At 43.9% G+C, this 24,101-nt stretch overlaps 1 protein-coding gene across 3 annotated transcripts in view; it reads right to left on the minus strand.

The window, feature by feature from the left end:
- CFAP299 (cilia and flagella associated protein 299) overlaps positions 1 to 8,944 on the minus strand; it is a 604,081-nt gene extending 595,137 nt beyond the window's left edge. For 2 of the 3 annotated variants that reach the window (XM_059155053.1, XM_059155140.1), the window contains exon 1: positions 8,773 to 8,944. In XM_059155053.1, the coding sequence (XP_059011036.1) occupies positions 8,773 to 8,883 (111 nt within the window). In that variant the 5' untranslated portion in view covers positions 8,884 to 8,944. Of the gene's footprint in view, positions 1 to 6,781; positions 6,870 to 8,772 lie in introns of those variants that run through there. The other variant, XM_059155220.1, reaches the window with a different exon arrangement.
- Positions 8,945 to 24,101: the final 15,157 nt, after the last annotated feature.

Here is a 24,101-nt window from a genome sequence, read left to right on the forward strand (position 1 = left end):
TATATATATATATATATATATAATGGAATACTATGCAGCTATCAAAAGAAATGAAATCTTGCCATTTGCAATGACGTGGATGGAACTAGAGGGTATTAGGCTGAGCGAAATAAGTCAATGAGAGAACGACAATTATCATATGATCTCCCTGATATGAGGAATTTGAGAGGGGGGCTTAGGGGATAGGGAAGGAAAAAATGAAACAAGATGGGATCAGGAGGGAGACAAACCATAAGAGACTCTTAATCTCACAAAACAAAAGAAATCCTGCTACTGGAGACCACATAACATGCATGGACCTTGAAGACATTATACTAAGTAAAATAAGTCAGAGGAAGACAAATACTTCATGGTATCACCTATATCACCTATATGTGGAATCTAAAAACAAAACAAACAAAAAAAATTCATAATCAGATATATGGTTACCAGATCAGAGATGTGAGAAAATTGAATGAAAGCAGTGAAAAGGTACAGACTTCCAGTTATAAGTTAAATAAGTACTGGAGATATACTATACATTTTAACTAAAATAAATACTGCTGTATGGCATATTTAAACGTTTCTAGGAGAGTAAAATGTTAAGTTTTATCACAAGGAAAAAAAGCACTTTTTTCTTATATCTATATGAGATAATATGTTAACTTGTTGCAAAAATCATTTCGCAATACATGCCAATAAATCATTACATTTTACCTCTTAAACTTATATAGTGCTCTATGTCAGTTACATCTCAGTACAACTGAAAGGAAAAAAAAGAAAATATTCCATTAGGACTTGGACAGGATAGCTGACATGTGACTATACCACATATGCTTATACCTATCAGATTGAATTGCCCGCCCTTCCGAAAAGGAAGGGGTCCGCCATGGTCAATCTTCCACCAAGCAGTTGGTTGTTTACCTTGAGAACTGGTGCTTCAGCAGAGGGCTGGCCTGGATTGTTGACATGTTGGACATTCAGAGGTCACAGTAGCTAGACTGGCCTTGGTAAGTGGGAGCACATGCTGCGGGGCTCCTGCAGAGCTCCACCTCTGCCACCACAGTCCCGTCTTCTATGGGCCCACTGTGGCGGCACAGAGGTGGTAAATGAAAAAGGCAGGCTGACCACAACTGGCCATGTCTTTCTGTCTGCCTGGTTGTGTATGCCTCGTCTGTGCTAGGCGCATTGTGACCACTTCCACATGAACAAGCACATTTGCTTCTGGCATCTACCACTGCCTAGCAGTCCTTATCTAGTTTAACTGTGAACCGCTTCTGTGGTCACAGAAAGTAGATGACCTCTGGAAAGATTCTGTCTTCCCACAATCTTTAAAGACCTAGTCAAAGCGATACTGCAGCTACTGTCCATTTTCAATTTCTACCCACATACCAAATGGCTCATTTGCACACCAGGCTCGGACTTTTCCTTCCTCTTGTATCCAGTTATAAGAAAGTCTCCACATAGCCATGTATGTAAGCTGAGGAAAAGATGCATGTCTACTAGCCTTGAAAAGCTGGGATCTAGACTTGCTTATGCAGCTGGCACACTCGCTTTGTTCCCTGTCCTGCTCTGTTCCAGATGTACTACACCTCCATCTAATCATTGTTGCTGGGTCTGCCTGACCTCAGGACTTGGTGGGTCCCCAAGAACTCAGCTCATTATGGGCAGTTCCAAGTCCATGGCCCTTTGCTGATTCCATGACCAGCTGCTTTTTTTTTTTTTTTCTTAACCAGAACCCAGTGGTATACCAGGTGTTTCTGGCATATTATTCTCCTTTTTAAGGACATATAATTCTATTCTGCTTATAGCAAGGACTTGCATTTAGCCTCCCTGACCCCTTGCTTGCTTGGCTATGGTGCACTGTTTTACTGTAATGTTGCTAATATTGTGTCCCTTTTCTGTAATAAACTCTAGATTTGTAAGGATTTTCATTGTGGGTTCTGTGCATCTTTTAGCAATTAAATTCTGCTCAACCATCACTGTTAATGCAAAAACCTAGAAAGCTGAATACTCAGAACAGATTAATTAGCTGATTATTTACTGATAAATGTTGTTGAGGTTTTTCAACAAAATTACCACTTTGGTTATTATATCCAACATTAAAGATTTCTCTTACAGTTGTTTGGTCAATCAGTAGCTTTTTAAATTTTTTTTATTGTAAAATAAAACACAGATACAGAAACCCAAACAAAGAGATGTGATGAACAGAGTTTAACCTTGTTATAGCATACACTCTTGTAACCACCATTCAAGAAATTAAACTCTGGAAGGCATTTCAGGAGCTCCTTCATGTACACCTTCCTAACTACTACCCTTTTTTCCCCCTGAAAGTAGCCGCTCTCCTGACTTTTATAGTAATCACTTCTCTGCATTTCTCTATAGGTTTATCAGCCAACCATATAACCCTAGATACCAGTTTAGTCTTCCCTACCTTTTAAAATGTCATGTGTTTTCTAAATTTCTCTTAACTTACAGCTACCTATATAAGAAGAACATACGAGGTTTGATCTGGAGTTTCCCACTACCTGGTCTTGCTGACTGTACATCTACAGTTCCATTCAGTGTGATCCTCTGCCTTCTCTGTACCCTGCAAACTAGCGGCTGCACACAGAGACTAGATCAGATTTAGGTTTGAAGTCTTCAAACCTAAACTGTTAAGAAGTTGGTTAGTAGTGTTTTGTTCTTTCATGTACCAATATTGGCTTTTCTCCCTTTGTGACATTAGCAGCTGTGGATGCTCAATGTTACCAATCCCTATGTTGATATCACCTTAGTTTTTTTTTTTTTTTTCTAGTGTTCTTTCTGTAACACATTAATGAGGAAGGACCCATCATAAAAGTGGATTATTACATATTGACAACAATTTGTGACCTTTACATCTGAAATTCATATTTGCTGGATATAAAATCCTTGGCTCAATTATTCTTTGCTTGAGCATCTTAAATAAGTGATCCCAATTTGTTCTTGCCTAAAACATTAAAAAGTCTGATGATAATTTCATTTGTTTTAACCTGTAAGTCATGTCTGTTTATGTCTTGAAGTCCAAATGACTTTTTGTCTTTTTCTTTAAAGTTCATATACTTTTTTTGGATGCCTGAGTGGCTCAGTCAGCTAAGAGTCTGACTTCAGCTCAGTCATGATGCCAGAGTCCTGGGATCAAGTCCTTCAGCAGAGTTGGGTCCCCTGCCCAGCGAGGATCCTGATTCTCCCTCTGCCTGCCACTCCCCCTGCTTGTACTCCAGCATGCTCACACTCCACCTCTCTCTCTCTGATAAATAAGTAAATAAATAAAATCTTTTAAAAAATAAAGTTCACATACTTTTACTAGATACATCTTGGTCATACCTGGTTTAAATTCACAGGTACAGAGTGTATTCTTCTCATATGTCATTTTGAATCTTTTTTGCTGTTTCTTTCAAGAAAATTCTGAATGATAGTTTCTAGGGTTAAGTCTGCTTCCTTGCTCTTATTCACTTCTTCAGGGACTCATATTATCTGTATGCTCCATGTTCTATCTTCAATAATTGTCAATTTTGCTTGAATCCTTTATCTCTTATTTTTTTAACTAAACATTTTCCTTTTAAACATCTGTTTCTTTAGGATATCACCTATTCTGCTGATCCATTCTCGTGTTCCTTCTAGTTACTTTTCATTTATCAAGATTTCCCTTTTTTCCTAATCATTTCCTGAATTCCGTCACATCATCTCTGAACTCTTTCATGTGTATATCAATTTCTTAATGTCTTTTAGATCGAACTCAAAAAGGTCACAGTTTTGTTAGGGAGGATAAGGATGCTATTTGGCTCCTTACCAACTCTTTTCTCTTAAGACTCTGAATGGGCTTTGACCTCAGTGATTCTCTACACCTCACTTTTGGTTCTCCTGAACATGTGGAAGAAACTGTGGCTTACAGAATCTCCCTCTTCTTTTGTTTCCCTATGGTATTCAAAAATTTGGCACTTGCTTTCTGGATTTTTTTTTCTTTTACTTTCCTGCTTTTGTCTTTCTCTTTCAAATCTTGTCTCTACTGTCCCCATCTGGCTCAGTGTTGATTCCACTTCCAACAGCATCTCCAGTGTGGAACGCTTCCCAAGTCAGCTACAGAAGATAGTTTCAAGAGTTCACACTGGCTACACTGCTGTAGCACCTTCAGACCTTGCCATACTCACCGACTACTGACCGGCCCAAACCCCTCCCACTTCCAGCTGCTGTTCTCAAAGTAGACCATTCCACTACCAGTGAACAGAAAGAAGTTGACTATCTTGCTATTTCTCCTTTAAGGGTCCTACGGTTGTCCTGTTATCTTTACTTTTCTTCCACGTGGATGCCAATACCTTTTTAGATGTTATGTCTATGGATGATTACTCCCCATCTGCTTTACTGTTGGGGTTCATAGAACACTCACCTAGCTTTGCATAAATGTTGCTCAAGGGTGTTTTGCTATCTAAGTGCTCCTGGTTTCTAGGATCACCCCGTTCTCCTTATTTCTTCCTACTTTTCTGAATCCCCTTATCATTGTCCTTGTGAGCACCACCTCCATGTCCACACCTTAAATAATGGTTGTTCTCCAGAATTTTGCCATAGGCCCCTCGTCTCGTCTCATTCTCCACACTACTTGGGACCTTCCTTTTCTCCACTTGTCTCCTCCTTTTCAAGTCAATATAAGTACCAAATGAAGGAAACAGACTTTAAATACAAAGAATATAGATTTTAGGGGAATTGTTGGAGACACAGTTGAGATACTGAGAATGATGTTAGGCTCACAGCATTTAAAATTTGTTTTATGAAGTTTCAGAAGTCCTGTGGATGTGGCATTCTGGATTCAATGTCACCCCCTGATCATCAGGATGTGTTTAGGTATTTTTATTTAGAGATAAGCACCTCTATGGACCTACTTAAGGAAAAATGTAGGACTCCTCTTACAGAGAATAGTTAATTTAGGTCAATTTTTTTTTTCCCATTGAATCAACAAAAGAGTACAGCTGATTCTGAAATATATGAAGTAAGGTATTTCATATGAAACATCATCTACTCTGTACCTGATCCAATTAATACTACAAAAATATGGGAAAATGCAATAAATACTGGTTGGTTATTGGGTGGCTTACTGTATAATCATGATAAACTGTGCTACTGGACTTTTCCTGGAATCTTACTTAATCAGTGTCTGCCAAATAATTTTAAGATTGTGTGCAAAATTTAATTTTAAGATTTAATTTGTGTGATTTATTTCTATTTTCTAAATGATGGAACAGTAATCTCTAAACAAAACTTTCACACTGCTAATCTCTATAAGTAATTTAGCCACAACTAGGATGCATTAGTCAGGGAAATTTAAAAACAATTCTAAAAACACCCCTTGATTCTTTACCTGGGAAAAGCAATTCGATAGGCCTTTTGGTTCTGTAGTGGCCAGTGGCAGCCACAGCCGAAATGAAGGAACTGTGTTTATTCAGCATGGAAGAATCACCCAGAAAGAATCTGGAAAGTCATGGTGCAAAAATTCTGCTAAAAATTTTCAAGTAGTTTTCTATCAGTTTAGTTGGGTTTAATTAGTTTAAAGTACCACTAACTCTGAGAATAAATCCTGTTATTTGGTTTAGCAGAGATAAATCTAATTGCTGTTAGAAATGTGTCTTGGTTTGTAGGTAGCAGCCAGTAAGATGAGCAAGGCAGCGCGGACACAGGATGAAGAGCCTCTTTTATTCTCCTTAACCACGTTCCCCCCTTTCCATCTCAGCAAATCGCTAACTGGTGCAGGTCTTCATTTTTGTCTCCTGTGCCCCTTCCTACTACTTTAGTGTATGTACTACTTCCCTTCCCAGTCTTAATCGCATGAAAACACTGCAGTCAGTATATACGTATACGACTTGCATCCTTAGAGTGGTCTGAGATGTTGAATGATAATATAGAAGTCAGGGTCATAGAAGCGACACTCAAAAGAGATGATTAAAAAAATAAAAGCACAACTTACAAAGATATCCCAAGATTAACAGAAACCAACACAGGATGATGCAGTGTCTGCTGGGCTGCAGCAGTGGGAGGTCATTAACACCACTGGGCCGAAAAGGAGACGAGAGGAAACAGTCCCCAGAACAGAGAGAGCTGCCGGTCCCAACCCACAACCCGTAGGAGGAGGGAAAGGAACCCATTCCTCAACTCCTCTCTCCGAGCCCTCTGGTTTCCTGCCGGCGGAAACACGGCCCAAGCCAGAAGAGCCCGGCTCAGGCCTGCAGAGGATAGCTTCGAGGGACACACGTGTGGGGGGTGAAGACCAGCAAATGCGTCCACCGAAGGTATCCCGGTCACTTCGTATGTGAAGCCTTGTTACTAGCTTCTACCGGAATCGGTGGAAACTTACCGCTGTGGAATGATGTTCTGTGTCACAGAAGAATAACTGGAAGTTAACAAATACCTGCAAACGCTGCAAAATGTTTGCTGAATAAAGAAAACTGAGACTGAACTGTAAGCACAATACTGAAGTTAGGGGCGATGGGGCGCTGGGGCTCGGGGAGTCAAGTCTCGGCCCTCGCTCAGGCCATAACCCTGGGGTCCTGCGACGGAGCCCGCGTCTGGCTCCTCGCGCGCACGGGGTCTTCTCCCCGGCTGTGCTCCCTCAATCTCTCTCGCAAAGAAGTAAATATTTAAAAGATAAATAAATACAAAATAAAGTTAGGGGAGTAGAACGGATCTTACGTTCCCAGCAATGTAGACGCTACCCTACAACGGCTGCCGCCGCAGCTTTACGTACTAGGTACCTGGATGAAGACCGGACGCCTGGACGGACGGACGGACTTACCGACGTCTCGGAGAACTTGCCACGCATGACCTTGACTGTCACCTCGTCCGGCCCCTACACTGCGCAGACGAGGAACTGGGCGTTTCAAACCGTTTACAGCGCGATACAGAATTCGAACCCAAATCACAGGACTCTAGGCTGTTCCGGCTGAATCGGGCCGTCGCGGGAGCCCCGCCGGCTCCGTCGCCAAGTGTGCGGCGCAGGGCGGCATCCCGCGCCCCGAGATCGAGCCCCGCTTCGGGCTCCCTGCTCAGCGGGAAGCCTGCTTCTCGCTCTCCCGCTGCCCCTGCTTGCGCTGCGTCTCTGTCAAATAAATTAATCAAATCTTTAGAAAAACAGTAAAACACGCGCTCTCAGACTGACCCTTCAGAGCGTGCTTCGGGCACGTCCAAGCCAGCTCCCGGCGACGCTCGCGCATGCGCAAATACTCTCCGGGCGACGCTCGCACATGCGCAAATGCTCTCCCGGCGACGCTGGCGCATGCGCAAATACTCTCCCTGCGACGCTCGCGCATGCGCAAATACTCTCCGGGCCGCAGCCCCGCTTCGGCGGGAATTCGGGCGCTTCCCCTCGTGTCCGTGCGGCCCCGGGAGCGGCGAACGCGTCGACGCCAGGACTCGAGTCGCAGAGTCCCCTGACGCCCCGAAGGGTCACTTCCGAAAGAAGCGGAGGTTCCGTGTCCGACCCACAAGGCCCACCCCGGCCTCACCCTCGGCTCCGTCCGCATGGCTTCCCAGGGAGGTGCGGGAGGCAGCAGCCCCAGCGCGGCTCCACGTTCGTCCCGCAGACGTGACTCCCGTGTCACCGGCCCGAGCGCGCCGACCCACGAACGAGCCCTTTCCCAGCGCTGGTGAGCGTCGGATTCCTGCAGCGGGTCGTTGCGGGCGCCCTTGCTCCGGGCGAGGCTCCACTCCGGCCCCGCCGGGCGCGGGCGGCTTCACGCTCCCGGGTCGCCCCGGCCCGCCCGTCGCCGCCGCCGCCCGCCCGCGCGCCCCGCACGCAACGTCGTCCCGCCGCGCTCCTGCCGGTCCTCCGTCGGGGCCTTCGGGGCAACGCCTTCGCGACGTCCGACGGACTAACGTAGAAAATACCAAAAGGCTTGTTTTTGCGGCAGAAGCCACGTCGTCAGGGCCGCCGGCGGTCATTCCCGACGGACCGGTCCGAAGCGGCCCCTCGGTGGCGGGCGGCGAGGCGGGCGCGCACCGCCCGCTGCTCCCTGAGGAAATCCCGGCCGTGGCACCGGAGACGCGTCCCGAGGAGCCGCGCACTTTCCCGCCGCGCGGGCGGCCTCGAAGGAAGTCCGGCTCGGCGGGCTCTGGGGTCCGGGAACGCAGCGCGCCGAGGGGCAGAAGGCGCCGTCGCGGACGCGGAGTCCGGCCCCAGCCCCTGCCTGCGTCCGCGCGCGGCGGCGGGGACCGGACGCGCGGGAGACGACCGCGGGGGCGCACGTCGCAGCGGACGCACGCGGGCCCGAGCGCGGGGGGCCCCGAAGCTTCCGCGCCCAGCGGTGTGCGGTGGCCCCGACGCCCGGCGTCGCAGCGGAGGCCCCGCGGAATGGCGACGCCGCTCGCCCCGCCAGGCTCGTCTTCGGCGCTCGGACCCCGACGGGCCCCGCGGAGAGAAACGGCCGCGCGGCGGGGCTCGAGCCCGGCGCAAGGTGTCTGGGCGTCCGCACGCAGCCCCTCCTCACAGGGCCCTGGACGGAGAGGGCCGGGCGGCACGAGCGGGCGCACGCGGCACCGAAGGCCCCCGCGGCTGGCGTCTTTCCCGCTGGCCGCGCCCGGGGCCTGAGCTCCGCACCGTCGGAGGCCGCGCGGGGCGGGGAGGCGCGGGCGAGGGCGGGGGCGCAGCCGTCGGGGACCGGCGCAGCCTGGCGTCGCCGGAGTCCACCGGCAGGGGGCGACCCCCGCACGCCGCGGGGGCTCTGGGAGGAAACGGGGCCGGGGGAGCGGGAGGGGGGCCGGGGGTCCGCTCTGGGGCGCGACCCTTACCTCCAGGTAGTACAGGTCCACGGTCGTGATCTGCGAGTCGAGGAAGTCCTCGTAGGTGCTGAACTGAGTGACGATGTTGTCCACGGCGTCCACGCCGTCGTCCCGGTCCATCGCCGCCGGCCGCGGGCGTCCCTAGCGACGGAGACGCGGCGCCGGGCGCGCGGCACCGCCCCCTCCCCCCGCCGCGGTCCCGGAGCCGCCGCGCAGCCGCGGGCGCTAGTCCCGCCCCCGCGGCCCCGAGTCCCCGCCCCCGCGCGGCCCCGAGTCCCCGCTCCGCCGTACCCGACCGCCGCCCCGACGCCGCCCGCGGCCGCGAACCGGGCGGAGGCGGGAGCGCTGGGGAGGTGCGGCTCGGGGACCCGGCGGGACGCGCGCACCGAGCGCCGACAGCGCGGACGGGACGGCCTGGCTCCGCGACGGCGTCCTGCGGCGGGGATGCCCGGGGAGCGCCGGCTCCTGCGCGGTTCCTGCGGGCAGCGCCCTGCGGAGCGAGGCCGCCGGAGAGGGCCTCGGGATGAGTCGCTACGTCCTCGGGGTCTCCGGAAGCCTAGTTATGGCGACGGCTCGGGTACGGGAGGAATGTGTGACTTTCCCGAACTGAAGGAATTCCGTGCAAGTATCTTTGAAGACCTCTTTTGGCCCCAAGTGCTTGTTTTTAAACTTTTTTATTTTTAAAACGGATTTAAAGTCATCAACACGACAGCTGGCCAACCTTTTTAGAACTCCGATTAGATTTTAATACTTTACAGATATTTGGAAATTAACGCAGTGCAATACTGAGCCTGTGGTAGTGGCTCCACGGCTTGAATTGCTTTTGAAGATTTTCAGATGAGCTAAAAAAAAAAAAAAATAATGAAAACACCTGGTAAGATACTGGGCGGTCAGTCAGCCTCCCCAGTTTGAAAAGGTCATCTCAAAAATGGGAGTGTCACAGTGTACACATTTTAAGTGATATAGACACAACAATCTCAAGATTTCACTGACTTATTTTTTAATTAATGAAAATATCTTGAAATATTTTAAAAGGCATTTTGGAATTCTTTTAATGCGATTTAATCATTGAATTCAGAAGAACAGAAAGGATAGGGAAATCCTAAATACTCAAAATATGGAAGCAACACCAACAATACAAAGGGACACCTGGCCTGCTCGGTCAGTAGAGCATGCAACTCTTGATCTCAGGGCGGTGGGTCGGACCCCCATGTTGGGTGGAGCCTATCTTTAAAAAAAAAGAAAGAAAATACGACAAAACAGCAACAATAATAACATCTATTGAACCCTCCCTGCATGCCAAGTACTGTCATAAGTGCCACAGATTGGTTACTTCCTTAACTAGTTATTGTGCTACCATTAACAACCACCAGCAACTTGACGTCATCTAATATCTAAGATGTCCTAAGAGACAAGGGACATAAGTCTCAATATTCTTTATTATCAATAGAGATAGAGAATAGAGAAGTAACTCCTTGAAGTCTCTGCTGAAAGAAGCATTATTCTGTGTGAACTGATCACAGCAAAGGCTTCGAAAAGTCTCAGCCACTTACTATATGCAGAAAATACAAGTATTTGCTATAGTATAATATTTATTAAGACTACCATGTGCCAGCTCTGTTCTAACTGCTTTCTGTGCATTATCTTGTTTAATCGTGACAACAAATCCACTAGGAAAGTAGCATTAGCATTATTTGCAATATAGAGACAGAGTGAATCCAAACAGATTGGTGGAGATCTTAAAGATAAAAACAGCAACACAGCTTATTACTCCTGATTGCCCACACAGGAAAGCCCAGGTGAATAGAGTTTGCAGAGTCACACGGAATTAATTATGGAAGATGGATGTTTTTTTGTTGTTATTGTTGGTTTATTAGAAAAAATAACAGATTATGCAAGGGAGTATAGACTTAGTATAAATAACAGGAGGAAAGGATGTATATTCCAAGATGGGGAGGCAAGAAACATTAGGTTCTGTGTAGGAGAAAGCTGCACATTGTTTTAATGTTGTGAGGGGGCAGTTAAGAAGAGTAGAGAAAAAGAAGCTTCCTGAAGGGACAAACTTAATAGGAAGGCTTTGAATAGTAGGTTGAAGGGTTTGAAAAGTTAGTAATCATGTCCTTGAATAACCGTAGGATACAATAGGGGACGCCTGGGTGGCTCAGTCGGTTAGCCATCTGCCTTGGGCTGAGGTCATGATCCTGGGGTTCTGGGATTAGCCCAGCATAGGCTTCCCTTCTCAGTGGGAAGCCTGCTTCTCCCTCTCCCACTCCCCCTGCTTCTGTTCCCTCTTTTCTTGTCTCTGTGTCAAATAAATGGATAGAATCTTAAAAAAAAAAAAAAATTAAGTTACCATTAAAAAAAAAAAAAAACACAATAAGATAAAATAAAAATGGCTTTGAGTGATGCTCAGTCACTACTGAAAGTCATGTCTTACTGTCAAAGCCCCTGGGGTGCGTCTCTTGGTATTTACATGTGCTTTGAGGTCCTCCTCCATCAAGATGTCATCCCTTTCAAGAAACAGTAAAGCATCTAGAAAATCTTGGGTTCGTTAAACTATAGCACTTGGATTATAAGGACTTGTATTTTAGGAAAATGCAGGGTCATTGCTTATGTGTCATACTATTAGGATCTACTGTGATGGTGCATTTTCAGTAGAAAAACCTCATTAAATTTATTATTTGGTAAACAACTCTTTGATGAAGTAATCTCTAAGGCATCTGAATTTTAACAGTTATATAAATATTTTCAGTCAATGAGTCTAGCTGTGTCTTCTAACTCAAAAAGGATGATTTTGAACAAATCGGTTTCTCTATGAATATTTAAAGAGAAAAAGAAAAGTTGTAAGTTTAGACTTGTTCCTCACAGAGAAGCTTGAATTACTGTAGGCCTAATTCAGTTGTGTTTTGCTTAACTTTCAGTTTAAGTTCAAAAGTCCTTTTTGACTCATGCCTGAGAAAAAGACAGTGACAGAGAAATTAATGGGCTTCAGCAAGTCCCTATTTACAACTGTGGGGACAATACTTTATTTTGCATAACATACTTTCCTACTTAAAGTCCAAGATTTTTGAAGATTGAAATCTGAAATTTAGCACCAAATCCTAGAAATTCCATTCCTTGCAAAAGGACCAGCAAGGATTATGTATATTCACAGCAAAATTCCAAAATGTAAAGAGAATAAATATGTGCTATATAAGAATAACAGAACATATGCCATATTTAGCTTAGTTCTGAGTAAAAACAAAGCAAAGCAAAAAGCAAGATAAAAACAAAGTTCATAAGAATGTAGGCAAAATCTAAGTGTAAGTGTCTCCTTAAAATAAACAGGCTTTGGTACAGTAGTTAACTGGTGGTAGTACACAAGAGAATTTAAGTTAATCCCTACTCTTTTCTATATCCAGATGTTCAGCAATATGCCATGATGTCTGAGGAAGTGAACAGGAGGGCGCCTGGGTAGCTCCGTCAGGTAAGTGTCTGCCTTCTGCTCAGGTCATGACTCCAGGGTTCTGGGACCGAGCCCCACCTTGGGCTCCCGGCTCGTTGGGAAGTCTGCTTCTCCTTCTCCCTCTGCGGGCGTGCGAGCGCTCTCTCTCTCTCTCTCTCTCTGTTGAAAAAATAGTGAATAGGAAACATACTTCTGGTATGTTGACAAGTTCAGAAGGGGAATGGCTGGTTTACTATGCTCATGAGATGCTCAATGCTCTGAGGAAGAACTTATGGCTCGGTTAAAATGGACTTAACACATTACCATTATCATAAGAAGGAAAAACATATGCTTGCTCTAATGAGATAAGAGATTTGTGTCTGATGTTGCCCAAGTGCTTATTAGGTTTCTATGGACTGCAGATGGGGACTATTGCTTAATCTCAGCCAAGGAGAGCTCTCTTGTGCTTTGTCATAATGACGACATTGAATGAATTTAAGATATTTCTTGTGATGAGATCACTGGACTTTGACACTGTCTCAGTTATTCTAAAACGCTGGAGCTCTGATTCCACGGCTTCTGTCTGGAGACACAATGTGTACATGTCCCCTACATCCTGAGTTTTCTCCCCTCTTGGCTATAACAGCACGTAACAGGAAGGATCCAAAAGACCAGAAAACAAGAATGGGGTTTCCAGGTGTTAGCAGCTGATAGCAGTTGAGAAGTGCGACTGCACGATGGGGTGGGGATGGTAGATATCATAGCTACAACCATGTCTTCGGAGCAGAAGGAAACTTGGACTCTCAATGGCTCCGTAACGTTTTTCTAACAGTTCCACTGAAAATTCCCTCAACTTGTTTGTCTGCGTAGAAATGGGGCTCTACCCTTAAATATTACTTCTCTTGAGTGACCAAACACTCTTAGAAAACATCACATGGAAATAGAAGGCCCCACTATCTGTGTAAAGCTGCCAGTTTCAACTGGGTACTCACCACTGCCCCCCAGTCCTATTGTGTTTTCTCCCTTCGGTTCACTCTGATTTTCCTCAATGAATTTTCCTGTTTTCTTCTCTCCCTTTAATCCTATATCCTCCTGCTACAAAACAGGTCATCTTAACTTCTCCACAAATGAAGTAAAACTCACCAGATTAGATATTCTTTAGTCAAATATACAGGCTTACACATCAATTCTTGACATCTTCCCTTTTGTTTCAAAGGAAGAGATCTACCTCTTCTCCGACCTTTGTTCTACACTGTCTCTCCTCTGCCTTCCCAGGATTTCTTACTTTGCTTATCCACTCTTATCATGAATGTGTCTCTCTTCTCCTTTTTCTTCTCTCAAGATCTCTCCATCCGCCTCCACCTTTTCCCCATTTTAAAAACCAAGCCCCCCCCCCCCAAGAAAAAGGCAACAACAAGCAAATGAACTTAAAAGCAAACCTCTCAACTTCACGGCCCACTTCAGCAGTAGGCCCTGCCACCTTTCACAGCAAAGCTTCATGAAGGAGTTAGCTATAATCACTCCCCCTTTCTTTCCAACCACTTTCTGCCCAATGCATTTCACCAGGTTTTACACACCGCCCCACAAACTTTTTACAAAATTCAGTTATGATCTCCTTGCGATTAAGCGTCAATCACTATTTTTTTTTCTATCCTCATACTACTTGGCTCTCAGGAGCTTTAGGTCCTGTGACCACTCCCTTTTCTTCAAAACTCTATTAGTTTCCCTCACATTACTTAGCCCTGAGACTGGTTGGTTGGTTGGTTGGTTTTCCATTGCCTTTTTTGTTTGTTTGTTTGTTTGGGTTTTGTGTGTGTTTTTTTTTTTTTTTTGGTCTCTTTTATTAGCTCCTTTTCCCTGAGCTAGTTTTTGAAATTGGGAGAGTCTAAGGGTGCTGTCCTGGAGGCCTTTTTTTGCCTCTTCACTCTTTCACTTTGAGACCACATCCATATCCATTAACTTTACGTATGTCCTACATGCATACGGTTCCCAAGTCTGTATGACTAGCCAGGTTACCCTCCGAAGCTCAAGACCAAACATCCAACTTCCTACCAGACACCACTGGATATATCAAGTGTATAAAACTGGCTCGTTTCTCTTACCCTGCCTCCTAATCTTGCTCCTACCCCAGGGTTCCCTCTCAACATACAGCCTCCTTTATTTTGGTGATTCATGGCCAAAGCCTGGAAGACAGGACCCTTGCCTCTCCTTCACCCCTGAACAGACGGTCTATTATTTCAGTCTCCCATGTCTGACTCCTGTAGACTTCAATTTCTCTCCCATCTCATTCCCACTGCTTTCTAGCCTAAGCCAGAGACTAATACTCACCCTCCAGAAATAGCTTCTTTTCTGGTCCCCTTGTCCCACTGGCTCCATTCTACTCTTGCGAGTGTAATCTTAGTGATTGTTTAAAAACATTGATCTGATTTCATCACAATCCTCTGACAACCTCCACTGACTTCCCTTTGCCCTTTGAACAACGTGGCTTACAGGCCTTTCACATTCTGACTCTCCTCTGACACCCTCCATACTGCACATGACATGTTCCAACCATACTTGAATATTTTCAGTTTTTAAAGAAGCCACTATTTCTTTTTGGCACAGATCTTTAAACATTGCTACATCTACCTGGAACACTCTTTCAAGGTACACATTCTTCTTAACTATGAGTTCCATCGTATCAGTCGAAGTCCTGAGATCTAGTAGATGATCTTCTGTTACATATCCCCAGAGCAGTTTCTATTCCCCTCACCATTATGAACTTCTCACATGCGATCAACTATTTGCAAAATGCCTCTTGTATGCTTTACTCATTCATTTTTGGAAACTACTAGTGTGAGGAATATAAAAAACCTAAACTTCAGCACCCAAGTTTTGGAAAGGTCCTTCACAATACAAATGCAATAGCATAAGACAAAATGATATTTTTGAAGCAGTATGTAAATCCAGAGCTGCTAAAAATCACTTTTACCTGGGAGATCCAATAAAAAATCGAAGTATAACCCAGACTTTGTAGTAAATCTGAACTACTGAGATAGGGATATGGGGCTGTAAATAAAAGTCCATGTGAATGAGTCACATGTGCCAAAATTTCAAGGCAAGAAAATGCAGATTTGGGGCTCCTGGGTGGCTCAGTTGTTAAGGAGCTGCCTTTGGCTTGGGTCATGATCCCAGCTCATGGGGTTGAGCCCAGCATTCAGCTCCCTGCTCAGCGGGAAGCCTGCCTCTCCCTCTCCCACTCCCCTTGCTTGTGTTCCTTCTCTTGCTGTTTCTCTCTTTCTGCCAAATAAATAAAATCTTTAAAAAAAAAAAAAAAAGGAAGGAAGAAAGAAAGAAAGAAAATTGCAGGTTTGTTCAAGTAAGTTTGATTATAATTCAAAATATGTGTAAGAGTGGAGAAAATAGTATGCTAAGTCAGAAGCTGACCATGGGGTGATTTGTGAACTTAATAAACTTCAACCGTATTCTCCACGTAAAGGAGAATCAAAAGAAGTGTTTGGAAAGAAGTAGTAATTAGAACTGTACTTTAGAAAGATTATCCTAACAGCACCAAATGATTAGAAGGGGTGGCAGAAAGACCTCTTAGATCTAGAAGAGAAGAAGGAAGGGGAGTTTGAATTGGAGAGTAAGTATAGGGAAGACAGATTCAAAGAACCTGGGGTGGGGGTAGGAAATTCTACAGAGAAGCGACTGACTTCGAGTTTACTAAGCACTTTTTACACCTGAGTTAAGATTCAGAAAACTTTCACTTAAGGTCTAACTTTCTACCTGCTCAAAATAAGAACTACATCAATGTTGTTGGTTTTTTTTTTTTTTTTAAAGATTTTATTTATTTATTTGTCAGAGAGAGAGCGAGCACAGGCAGACAGAATGGCAGGCAGAGGCAGAGGGAGAAGCAGGCTCCCTGCCGAGCAAGGAGCCCGATGTGGGACTCGATCCCAGGACCCCAGGACGCCGGGATCATGACCTGAGCCTAAGGCAGCTGCTTAACCAACTGAGCCACCCAGGCGTCCCAATGTTGTTGGTTTTTAATGGAAACTTGTTGGTACTTAACAAATTCAAATAATGAGGCACTGATGTGAAGATAAGTAAATTTAGATGGACTTTCAGAAGAAAATATAAAGTGACCTCTTTAAAACCCCAGATACAAGGTGGAAACAGGCTGTCTCTCTGAGGAATATATATAGCCCCTCTAAAATACTCAATGACCTCTATAGAATTCCTAAGAGGAGAGGCTTGATCTATTTTAAAACACCGTCTTCTTTCTAGCCTCTGAGGACAATGTCAGAGCTCATGAGATATTCAGGTGTTTTTGCATCCGCAGTAATAACACAACCCCAGTAACAACACAACCCCAGTTACAACACAACCCCAGTCACAACACAACCCCAGTCACAACACAACCCCAGTCACAACACAACCCCAGTCACAACACAACCCCAGTCACAACCGAGCTAATACAGAAAGGAGCGCAGGGGGAGGGACGGTCGCTCCCTCGGCTTCACTAGCCTCTCCAGAAGAAGCATTAAAGGAAGGAATGCCAATTCCATTAAGAGCTAATTAACTCACTGTACTTGGCTCTGCTTCTCCAGGATATCAAACATTCTCTGACTACAGATAAATTAAGCGCAATAATCACAATAAAAGACATTTTGATCCATCTCTCCCATTAGCTCTTACTTGCCAAAGCAAAGGTGAAACTGACTGACCCAGCAGTAATTTCCCATAACACAATCAGGCTCTGTGCTAGGGAGGCCCTGAAGACACAGTGAGAAATAAACCTGGTCCTTTTCTTCTTCAAGGATATTAAAATTTAGGGATGAGACAAGAGCCCCAGAGGGCCTGGACTTAGTTGGTTGAGTAAAAGAAACAGAGATGAACTAAGCAGATTTGGGGAAACAACTTTGTAAATAAATGACAAAAAAACATTCATAGAAATCATAAACATATTTACAAAGTACGAAGTAGAATCCAAGTGGAAAAAAGATGATTCCATGTGTGAAGAACAGATTTAGCGGAAAGAATTCAAACATGTTGTATTTTAAGAAATCAGAACATAACTTTGTCTTCTCTAAAAGAATGGGGTATTCCCTCTCTCTCTCTGCCTACTTGTGATCTCTGTTTGTCAAATAAATAAATAAAATATTTTAAATAAATAAATAAAAGAATGGGGTAAGTTTGGATGATCTCTGTGATCACATCTAGCTTCACAGTTCTGTGATGTTCCCTTGTAACATTCACAATCATTACGAATTGGGTGTAACCTGAAGACGTTTCCCAGAAGAGTAGAATTGTTGCCCTCTAATGCACTTTGCTAGGAAAAAACACCTGTTGTACTAAATTACTTGACGACCACAGATATCAACATGCTTGGCAAAACTAGCATATGGCCACGGTGTGTCTGATCTCTTGTTCAAACAAAACGTAAAACGTAAAAAATGTAAAACGTCTGTTTTACATTTTTTTCCTGTTCAAAATTGTCACCCTCCCTCTCCCTCCCACTGACCTCACTCCCCATCTACCAGCCCAGGACATCCGCCTCCGCAGGCAGTTTCACTTTTAAATATAAAAACAGGTACGATGGATATTATGTTTAGGAAAATTCAGACGTCACTGAAGCTCACCCTAGCCAAATAATCTGAACATTAAATTTTTACTACCTTAGAATCTAATTTTGAAGAAAAATTTAAAGCTTTTCTAATGGGCACTACCACCATTTGCCAAAAAGAGGTTAACATTAGTCAAAGGAATTTTTAAAATGTCGATTTCAATAACCAAGAGTAAATATTTCTGATGTTTCAGCAGTTCTTTAAATGCACACTTATTTAATGGATTTAATACAAATGTGTTACTTGTGTGAGCGTATTAAAGCGTCTTGGCATTGTCTTTTCTAGGAAGATCTTATTAACATTTTTTATTTATCAGAATTTTTTTACCTTTTTCCTAAAACTTCCCGTTTTCCATGTCCATTCAGACTATCTACTAGCCGCTGAATATTCAAATACACAATTACTAGCCCACATCTTTCTTATTTTTCAGAATTGTGGCTGTTCTAGGCATTTCGAATTTGAGAACCGATTTCTCCTGGGGCACATCACTGCTAATGTCTCCGATTTGTGTTCTTGAACATTGAGACAGAGGCAGTGATGGGAGCAACGTAGCTAGAATGGCTGTGAGTCTGTGATCAAATTAAAGTCTTAAGAACAACCGGGACTTGAAAACGTGGCTCAGTATGTGTGCTTAGCCACAACCGAATGAGTGCATCAATCCTAACTTGGGCCTCCGGTTCTGATACCATGCATAATGAACCGTGCTTCTTAATCTCTCCCCTTTCCATTTGCTATTTAGTTCATGAGTCAATTACTGGATTTGGAAGGTTTTTATAAAGGACTGGTAATAAAAATCGATTGCAAAGTATTCTGAAAACCTCTCCGGCTAACTACGCTGGAGAGAAAAACCGGTTTTTACTTTCTGTTCCTTCATAACGTTTCCCAGTAGAATATTTATTCCAGAAAGAGTGACCTGCAGCATATAGTAAATTCCTAAATTTTCTTCAACTGTAGTTTAAGAATATTATCCTTTACTTCAATTAAAAATCCAGGATTTACCATCAAATGTTACTACACGGGCAGCTATCAAAAACAAGAAGACTGTTGGCAATCATTTTGGTTAAACTAAATCACTCCAAGTTTCCAAATAATTACGAATACACAGGGAGCAATCTAATTTTTAATTTAAAAGAGACTAACAATAGTCCAGGTAATTTCAAAATAAAATTTAAACTCCTACTGATTTCTGGAAGTTTGGCCTGCATAATTATTTAAGAAGTACTATTTTTGTAAGATACTTGCACACTTTCTATTATAGACCTATATAATTTATCAACCACTATAGTTACATGATCACTAGCCTATTTGTTCCTTTACATGTTAATCAACCTTAATTAATAGCTTTCTTAGGCTAATGCAAGTTTTATTTAGGTCTATGAATACTAATAGAAAAAAGTAGGTACGCCTTCCCTTAGGTCAAGAAAAACTAAGACCATTTTCCTGAGAAGCCATATGATAATGTAGCACTGATCCAGATTTCAGAGAATCGAAGTCTTGTTATGTGTATTTAATTGGGAACCAGGATCAAATCCTGTAACTCCTTGTATCTCATTCTACTGTGAGATGTCGGTGATAAATTACAGCTTCCTTCAGTCATAGTTACATAGTGAAGTTAATTGAGAGAAACAAGCTACATGAAACAGAAACCGTGTTTTCCCCTTTTCATTTTAAGCCTGGAGCTCCTACATCCGTGAGGCTTTAGCCGCAACATCGACATTGGATGGCAACTGTTACCAGTCATTGTTCAGGTTCTCGGTCCAGAACCAATTGCCCTTTATTTATACCGTGCTCCAACCAGTTCTGCCCTTTCTCTCTCTCTCTCTCTCTCTTTTTTTAAGATTCTATTTATTTATTAGACAGAGAGGGATCACAAGTAGGCAGAAAGAGGAGGAAACAGGCTCCCCGCTGAGCAGAGAGCCCGATACAGGGCTCTATCCCAGGACCCTGGGATCATGACCTGAGCCGAAGGCAGAGGCTTTAACCCACTGAGCCACCCAGCCGCCCCAGTTCTGTCCTTCTAATACTGATGACGTTTGTCATTCTTTAATTTATAATCTGACTTTGCCTTTCGGCCAGATACCTTCCCCTACTTCTCCAGTATGACCTTGACCGTGGCTTCTGGCCTGGATTTTTCTATGCCGCATTTTCCCCCCGAATAATGAATTTAGCCCAACCTCCTGTGGGTGGCGCTCCTGCCCGAGTCTCTCCAGACTGAAAGCAGGATCCAAGGGCTGCCTCTTTGTTTGCCAGCAGTGCCCTCAAGGAATAGCTTTAACCCACTGGCAGAGGCCATAATGTGGTGGTTGGGAAGGGCGTTAGGCCTGCCAGACAAAGACTCCCCCACAGCCTACCTGAGATCCCGGCCAGGGATCATAGTGTTGCTGCTTAAAATGACTTTGTTTTTAGAATCGGTGTCCTCCTAGCCCCCACTCCTACCTTTTCCTATTGAAATTATTGTTTTCTTACATATTATTGAGAACTCAAGGTTTCTTAAGATTTCAACGACTGTGTTATAGCGGAGCAGACGGTGCTTAGTAAACCAGATTTTTGTGTTTCTCGTAATCTGTCTCCCTTTCATTCTGTTTTAGTACTGAGAAAGAAAGTAGGATTTATGAAAGTTTTCTTCTCACCAATAACAAGGGATTGTACACACACCAGAGAAGAATGGGCCAGGACTGATGGTAACAGAAGTCATGGAAACTAACCAGAATAAGCAAACTCCAGAGGGACACAGGGAACAGTATCAAGACTGATCGTCACCAGGTGATTAGAATTCCAAAAATCTAGGATGCACTGAGTTTTTTTTTTTTAAAGATTTTTTTTAATTTATTTATTTGACAGACAGAGATCACAAGTAGATGGAGAGGCAGGCAGCAGAGAGAGAGGAAGAAACAGGCTCCCTGCTGAGCAGAGAGCCCGATGTGGGGCTCGATCCCAGGACCCTGAGATCATGACCTGAGCCCAAGGCAGCGGCTTAACCCACTGAGCCACCCAGACGCCCCTGCACTGAGTTTTTGTTTCACGGTGGAGCAGTAGGTTTTAACAGGATTAACCCTTTTGCTGCCTGGGAAAAAAGAGCACATTAATAGGTACATGGATCATCAAAGATACATTGAATTAATTAAGCAAGTTACTTAGCACAGCACTTTCTGGAACCAAAGGAGACCTAACCATGCTGATTTGGGGTAGGAGGGGTGAGGTGCACAGAAGGAGAGGACCCGGTCCAGGTGGGTGACCCATGGCAGTGGAAGGACTAAGAACAGCCAATGATAAAGCTGGCATATGTTGGGAAGAAATCACCAGTATGACCAAGAGATGGATAAAGAAAAGGCAGAGGAGATCTTAACCAAGTTGACCATTTGGCAGGGTTTACGTTAATTTTTTCTGCAAGTGTGTGTTTCTTGCCGAACAGAGAAAGCAACCATGGAAATGTGCATAGAGGAGAATGTCTTATGAAGAATAGTTATAGTCCCAGGCCCACAGCCTCAAAATTTCCATGGCCTGGAGTCCATCCCATTTCTGATGCACACATTGTGGACACACCAGCCTGAAGGCTTAATCTGGCTCTGAGCCCAGCCTGACCACCCCATATGCCTGCAGGGTGGGGGTTCTGTTAATGGGAGAGTCTGGAATCCCAGGTAGCCAAAAGGAAAGCATCCAGGTCTGGGTGGACAGGTTCTTTTGGCTGCTTAAGTCCTCAAATTGGGAGGGGCAGAGCAAGAAAAGGCAGGTACCCTTAAAAGTAAGGAGCCTAGCTTCCTCGTCTCCGACCCCCGCCCCCGCCACCGGTGGCATTACAGGAGTGTGTGCTGTATACACATGGGCACAGTATTCATTTAGAGTGACTTTCGATTTGGTTCAAGACCTGTATGAGACTTTAGTAACACCATTAAGAAAAATAGGGACCATCTCAGCGAATGAGAAAGTGTTGTATTAAGTGTATAGATAGGGGTAAAATTGTGATTTTTTGGAAGAAAAGGGTCAAATGTGTTAACCTCTGCTCTCTGGATCATAGAATAATCAAGCTTATAGCCTAAAGATCATGCTTCATTCTATAGATGAAAAAAGTGAAATCGAAAGAGTTTAGGTATCTAGACAGTATCTTGCGCATAGTATCAGCTTATAACTATTTATTGAAGGACGGAATTATTAACCCAAACCAGAGGACGTGAGAGTCCCAGAAGACTCCTGATTCCCTGGTCATTTGTTTGGCAGGACTCATCCCCATGTTTTCCCTGCTGTACTCAACATCGCATTAAGACATAATCATAGTCCTGTAGGTCTGAAAGCTAGTATGTGAAGGGAGGGGAAAAACAAAAGACTCCCCTCTCAATCACAGAAATGTGTCTTTGTGCACTTGTAGTTACGGAAACTCTAGTGCCAATTCTCTGTAGGGGTATAACAAAATGAGCCTGGCAAAAATGAAGCCATTCCAAACATCTGTGTAAAAGGACATTAGTAGTATAAGTATTATAGTTTCTTTAATCCAGATACCCAAAAAAAAAAAAAAAAAAAGATACTGAAGGATATCCAAGTGTACCGAAAAATCCTTCATTCTGGAGAATTACTAGACACAAATATGGCCTACTACAACATCCTAGATAGCTCAGCAAATGGCCTGTGCTGATTTTATTTTACAGTATCCAATATTTTATCTAAACACAGTAGTTACTTGAGACAGAGGACTGGATTCAGTAAGTCTTTTATTAACAGTTCATTGTTTTAAAAAGAATACAACTACAGATCTGCTAAAAGCATGGAGTCATTCTCCACCAAACCAATGTTCCAAATGTAATTCCATCTGCTTGATACTTTGACATTTTAGGTCTGGAAAAGCGCAGGGAGGAAGACGGCGAAGGGCAGGGAGATCTCAGTTCACAAGTGCAGAAAGCTCACTTAGAGCAGAGCTTTAGGAAAGCAGAACACAAAACCACTGTGACTAATACATTTCTCAGATCTATTAAGTAGGAAGTCTCAGAGGCAAAAAAGAGACAAGAGACAAGCACAATTGGCTCTTACACCAGCTCTTGGGGATTCTGGTGTGATGCCCTTAGATTATTTTCATAGCTGGGCAAGAATGATAGGTTGTAAATGTATAACTCGCTGGCAAGACAATACTTTCTGAAAATAGCATTTTCAACCGAGATACCAACAACAACAACAAAATAAATGGATATGAGGGTTACAGCAACTGTTTCTCTAGACAGGATGCACCTGTTTAAGAAAGAAAACTGTCCAGAGAATTTGTTCTCCAGTTTCACACCCCTGACCTTTGCAACCATTAACTTCACAATGTTAATAAGGAACAAACCAAAGTTTAAATGAATCTGTACTTCGAAAGTATATTGGAGATTTAATCATCCAGACCAAGTAAAATTTCTTCAAAAAACAGTCAAAAATGTTTCCTTATTCGACATGGATAATGGCTGGAAAATCCATATCGAAAGGGCTACGCACTTAATATTAAGTGTGTGATTGTTGCTTCAGAAATATTACTTTTGGTACCAGCTTTACTGAAGTATAATTCACACACCCTACCACTCGTAAATTTAGAGTGTATAACTCAGTGGTTTTGGTAGATTCAGAGTTGTGCAACCAATCAACACAATCGGCTTCAGAGTATTGCATCACTCCCCAAAGAGAACGTGTAGCCCTAGTTATGAGCCCACCCAGATTCCTCCCCTGTCATCAGCAACCCCTTATTTACTGTCTGCAGATTTGCCTGTTCGGAACATTGTATATGAATGAAATCTTTGATGTGTGGCATCTTGTGACTGACATTTTACTTTGCATAATATTTTTATGGCCCATTTATGTTATAGCATGTATCAATACTTCATATTTCTGGCTTATTGTGTTTCCATTCATTCGTTGATGGACATTTGGGTTGTTTTGACCCATTGGCGATTGTGAATAATGCTCCTGTGAACCCTGGTGCACCTCTCTTTGCGTGAGTGTGTACCTAGGAATGGAATTCTTGGGTCAAGGGGTAACTCCATGTTTACCTTTTTGAAGAACTGCCAAATTGCTTCCCAAGAGGGCTGTACCATTGGACGTTCCCACCACGTACGAAATGAGGATTCTGTCTTCTTTATATCCTCACCAAGACTTGTTATTATTTGACTTTTTGGTTGGAGCCACTCTAGAGTACATATCTCGGTGTGGCTTTGAATTGCATTTCCCTGACGACTAATTGTACTGACCATTTTTTCATGTACCTACAGGCCCTTTGTATGACTTGAGTGGAGAAATGTCTATTACTTTTTGCCCATTTACTAAATGGTTGCCTTTTTAGTATTGAATTG

Source organism: Mustela lutreola, chromosome 1, assembly GCF_030435805.1.
Source record: "Mustela lutreola isolate mMusLut2 chromosome 1, mMusLut2.pri, whole genome shotgun sequence".
NCBI lineage: Eukaryota > Metazoa > Chordata > Mammalia > Carnivora > Mustelidae > Mustela > Mustela lutreola.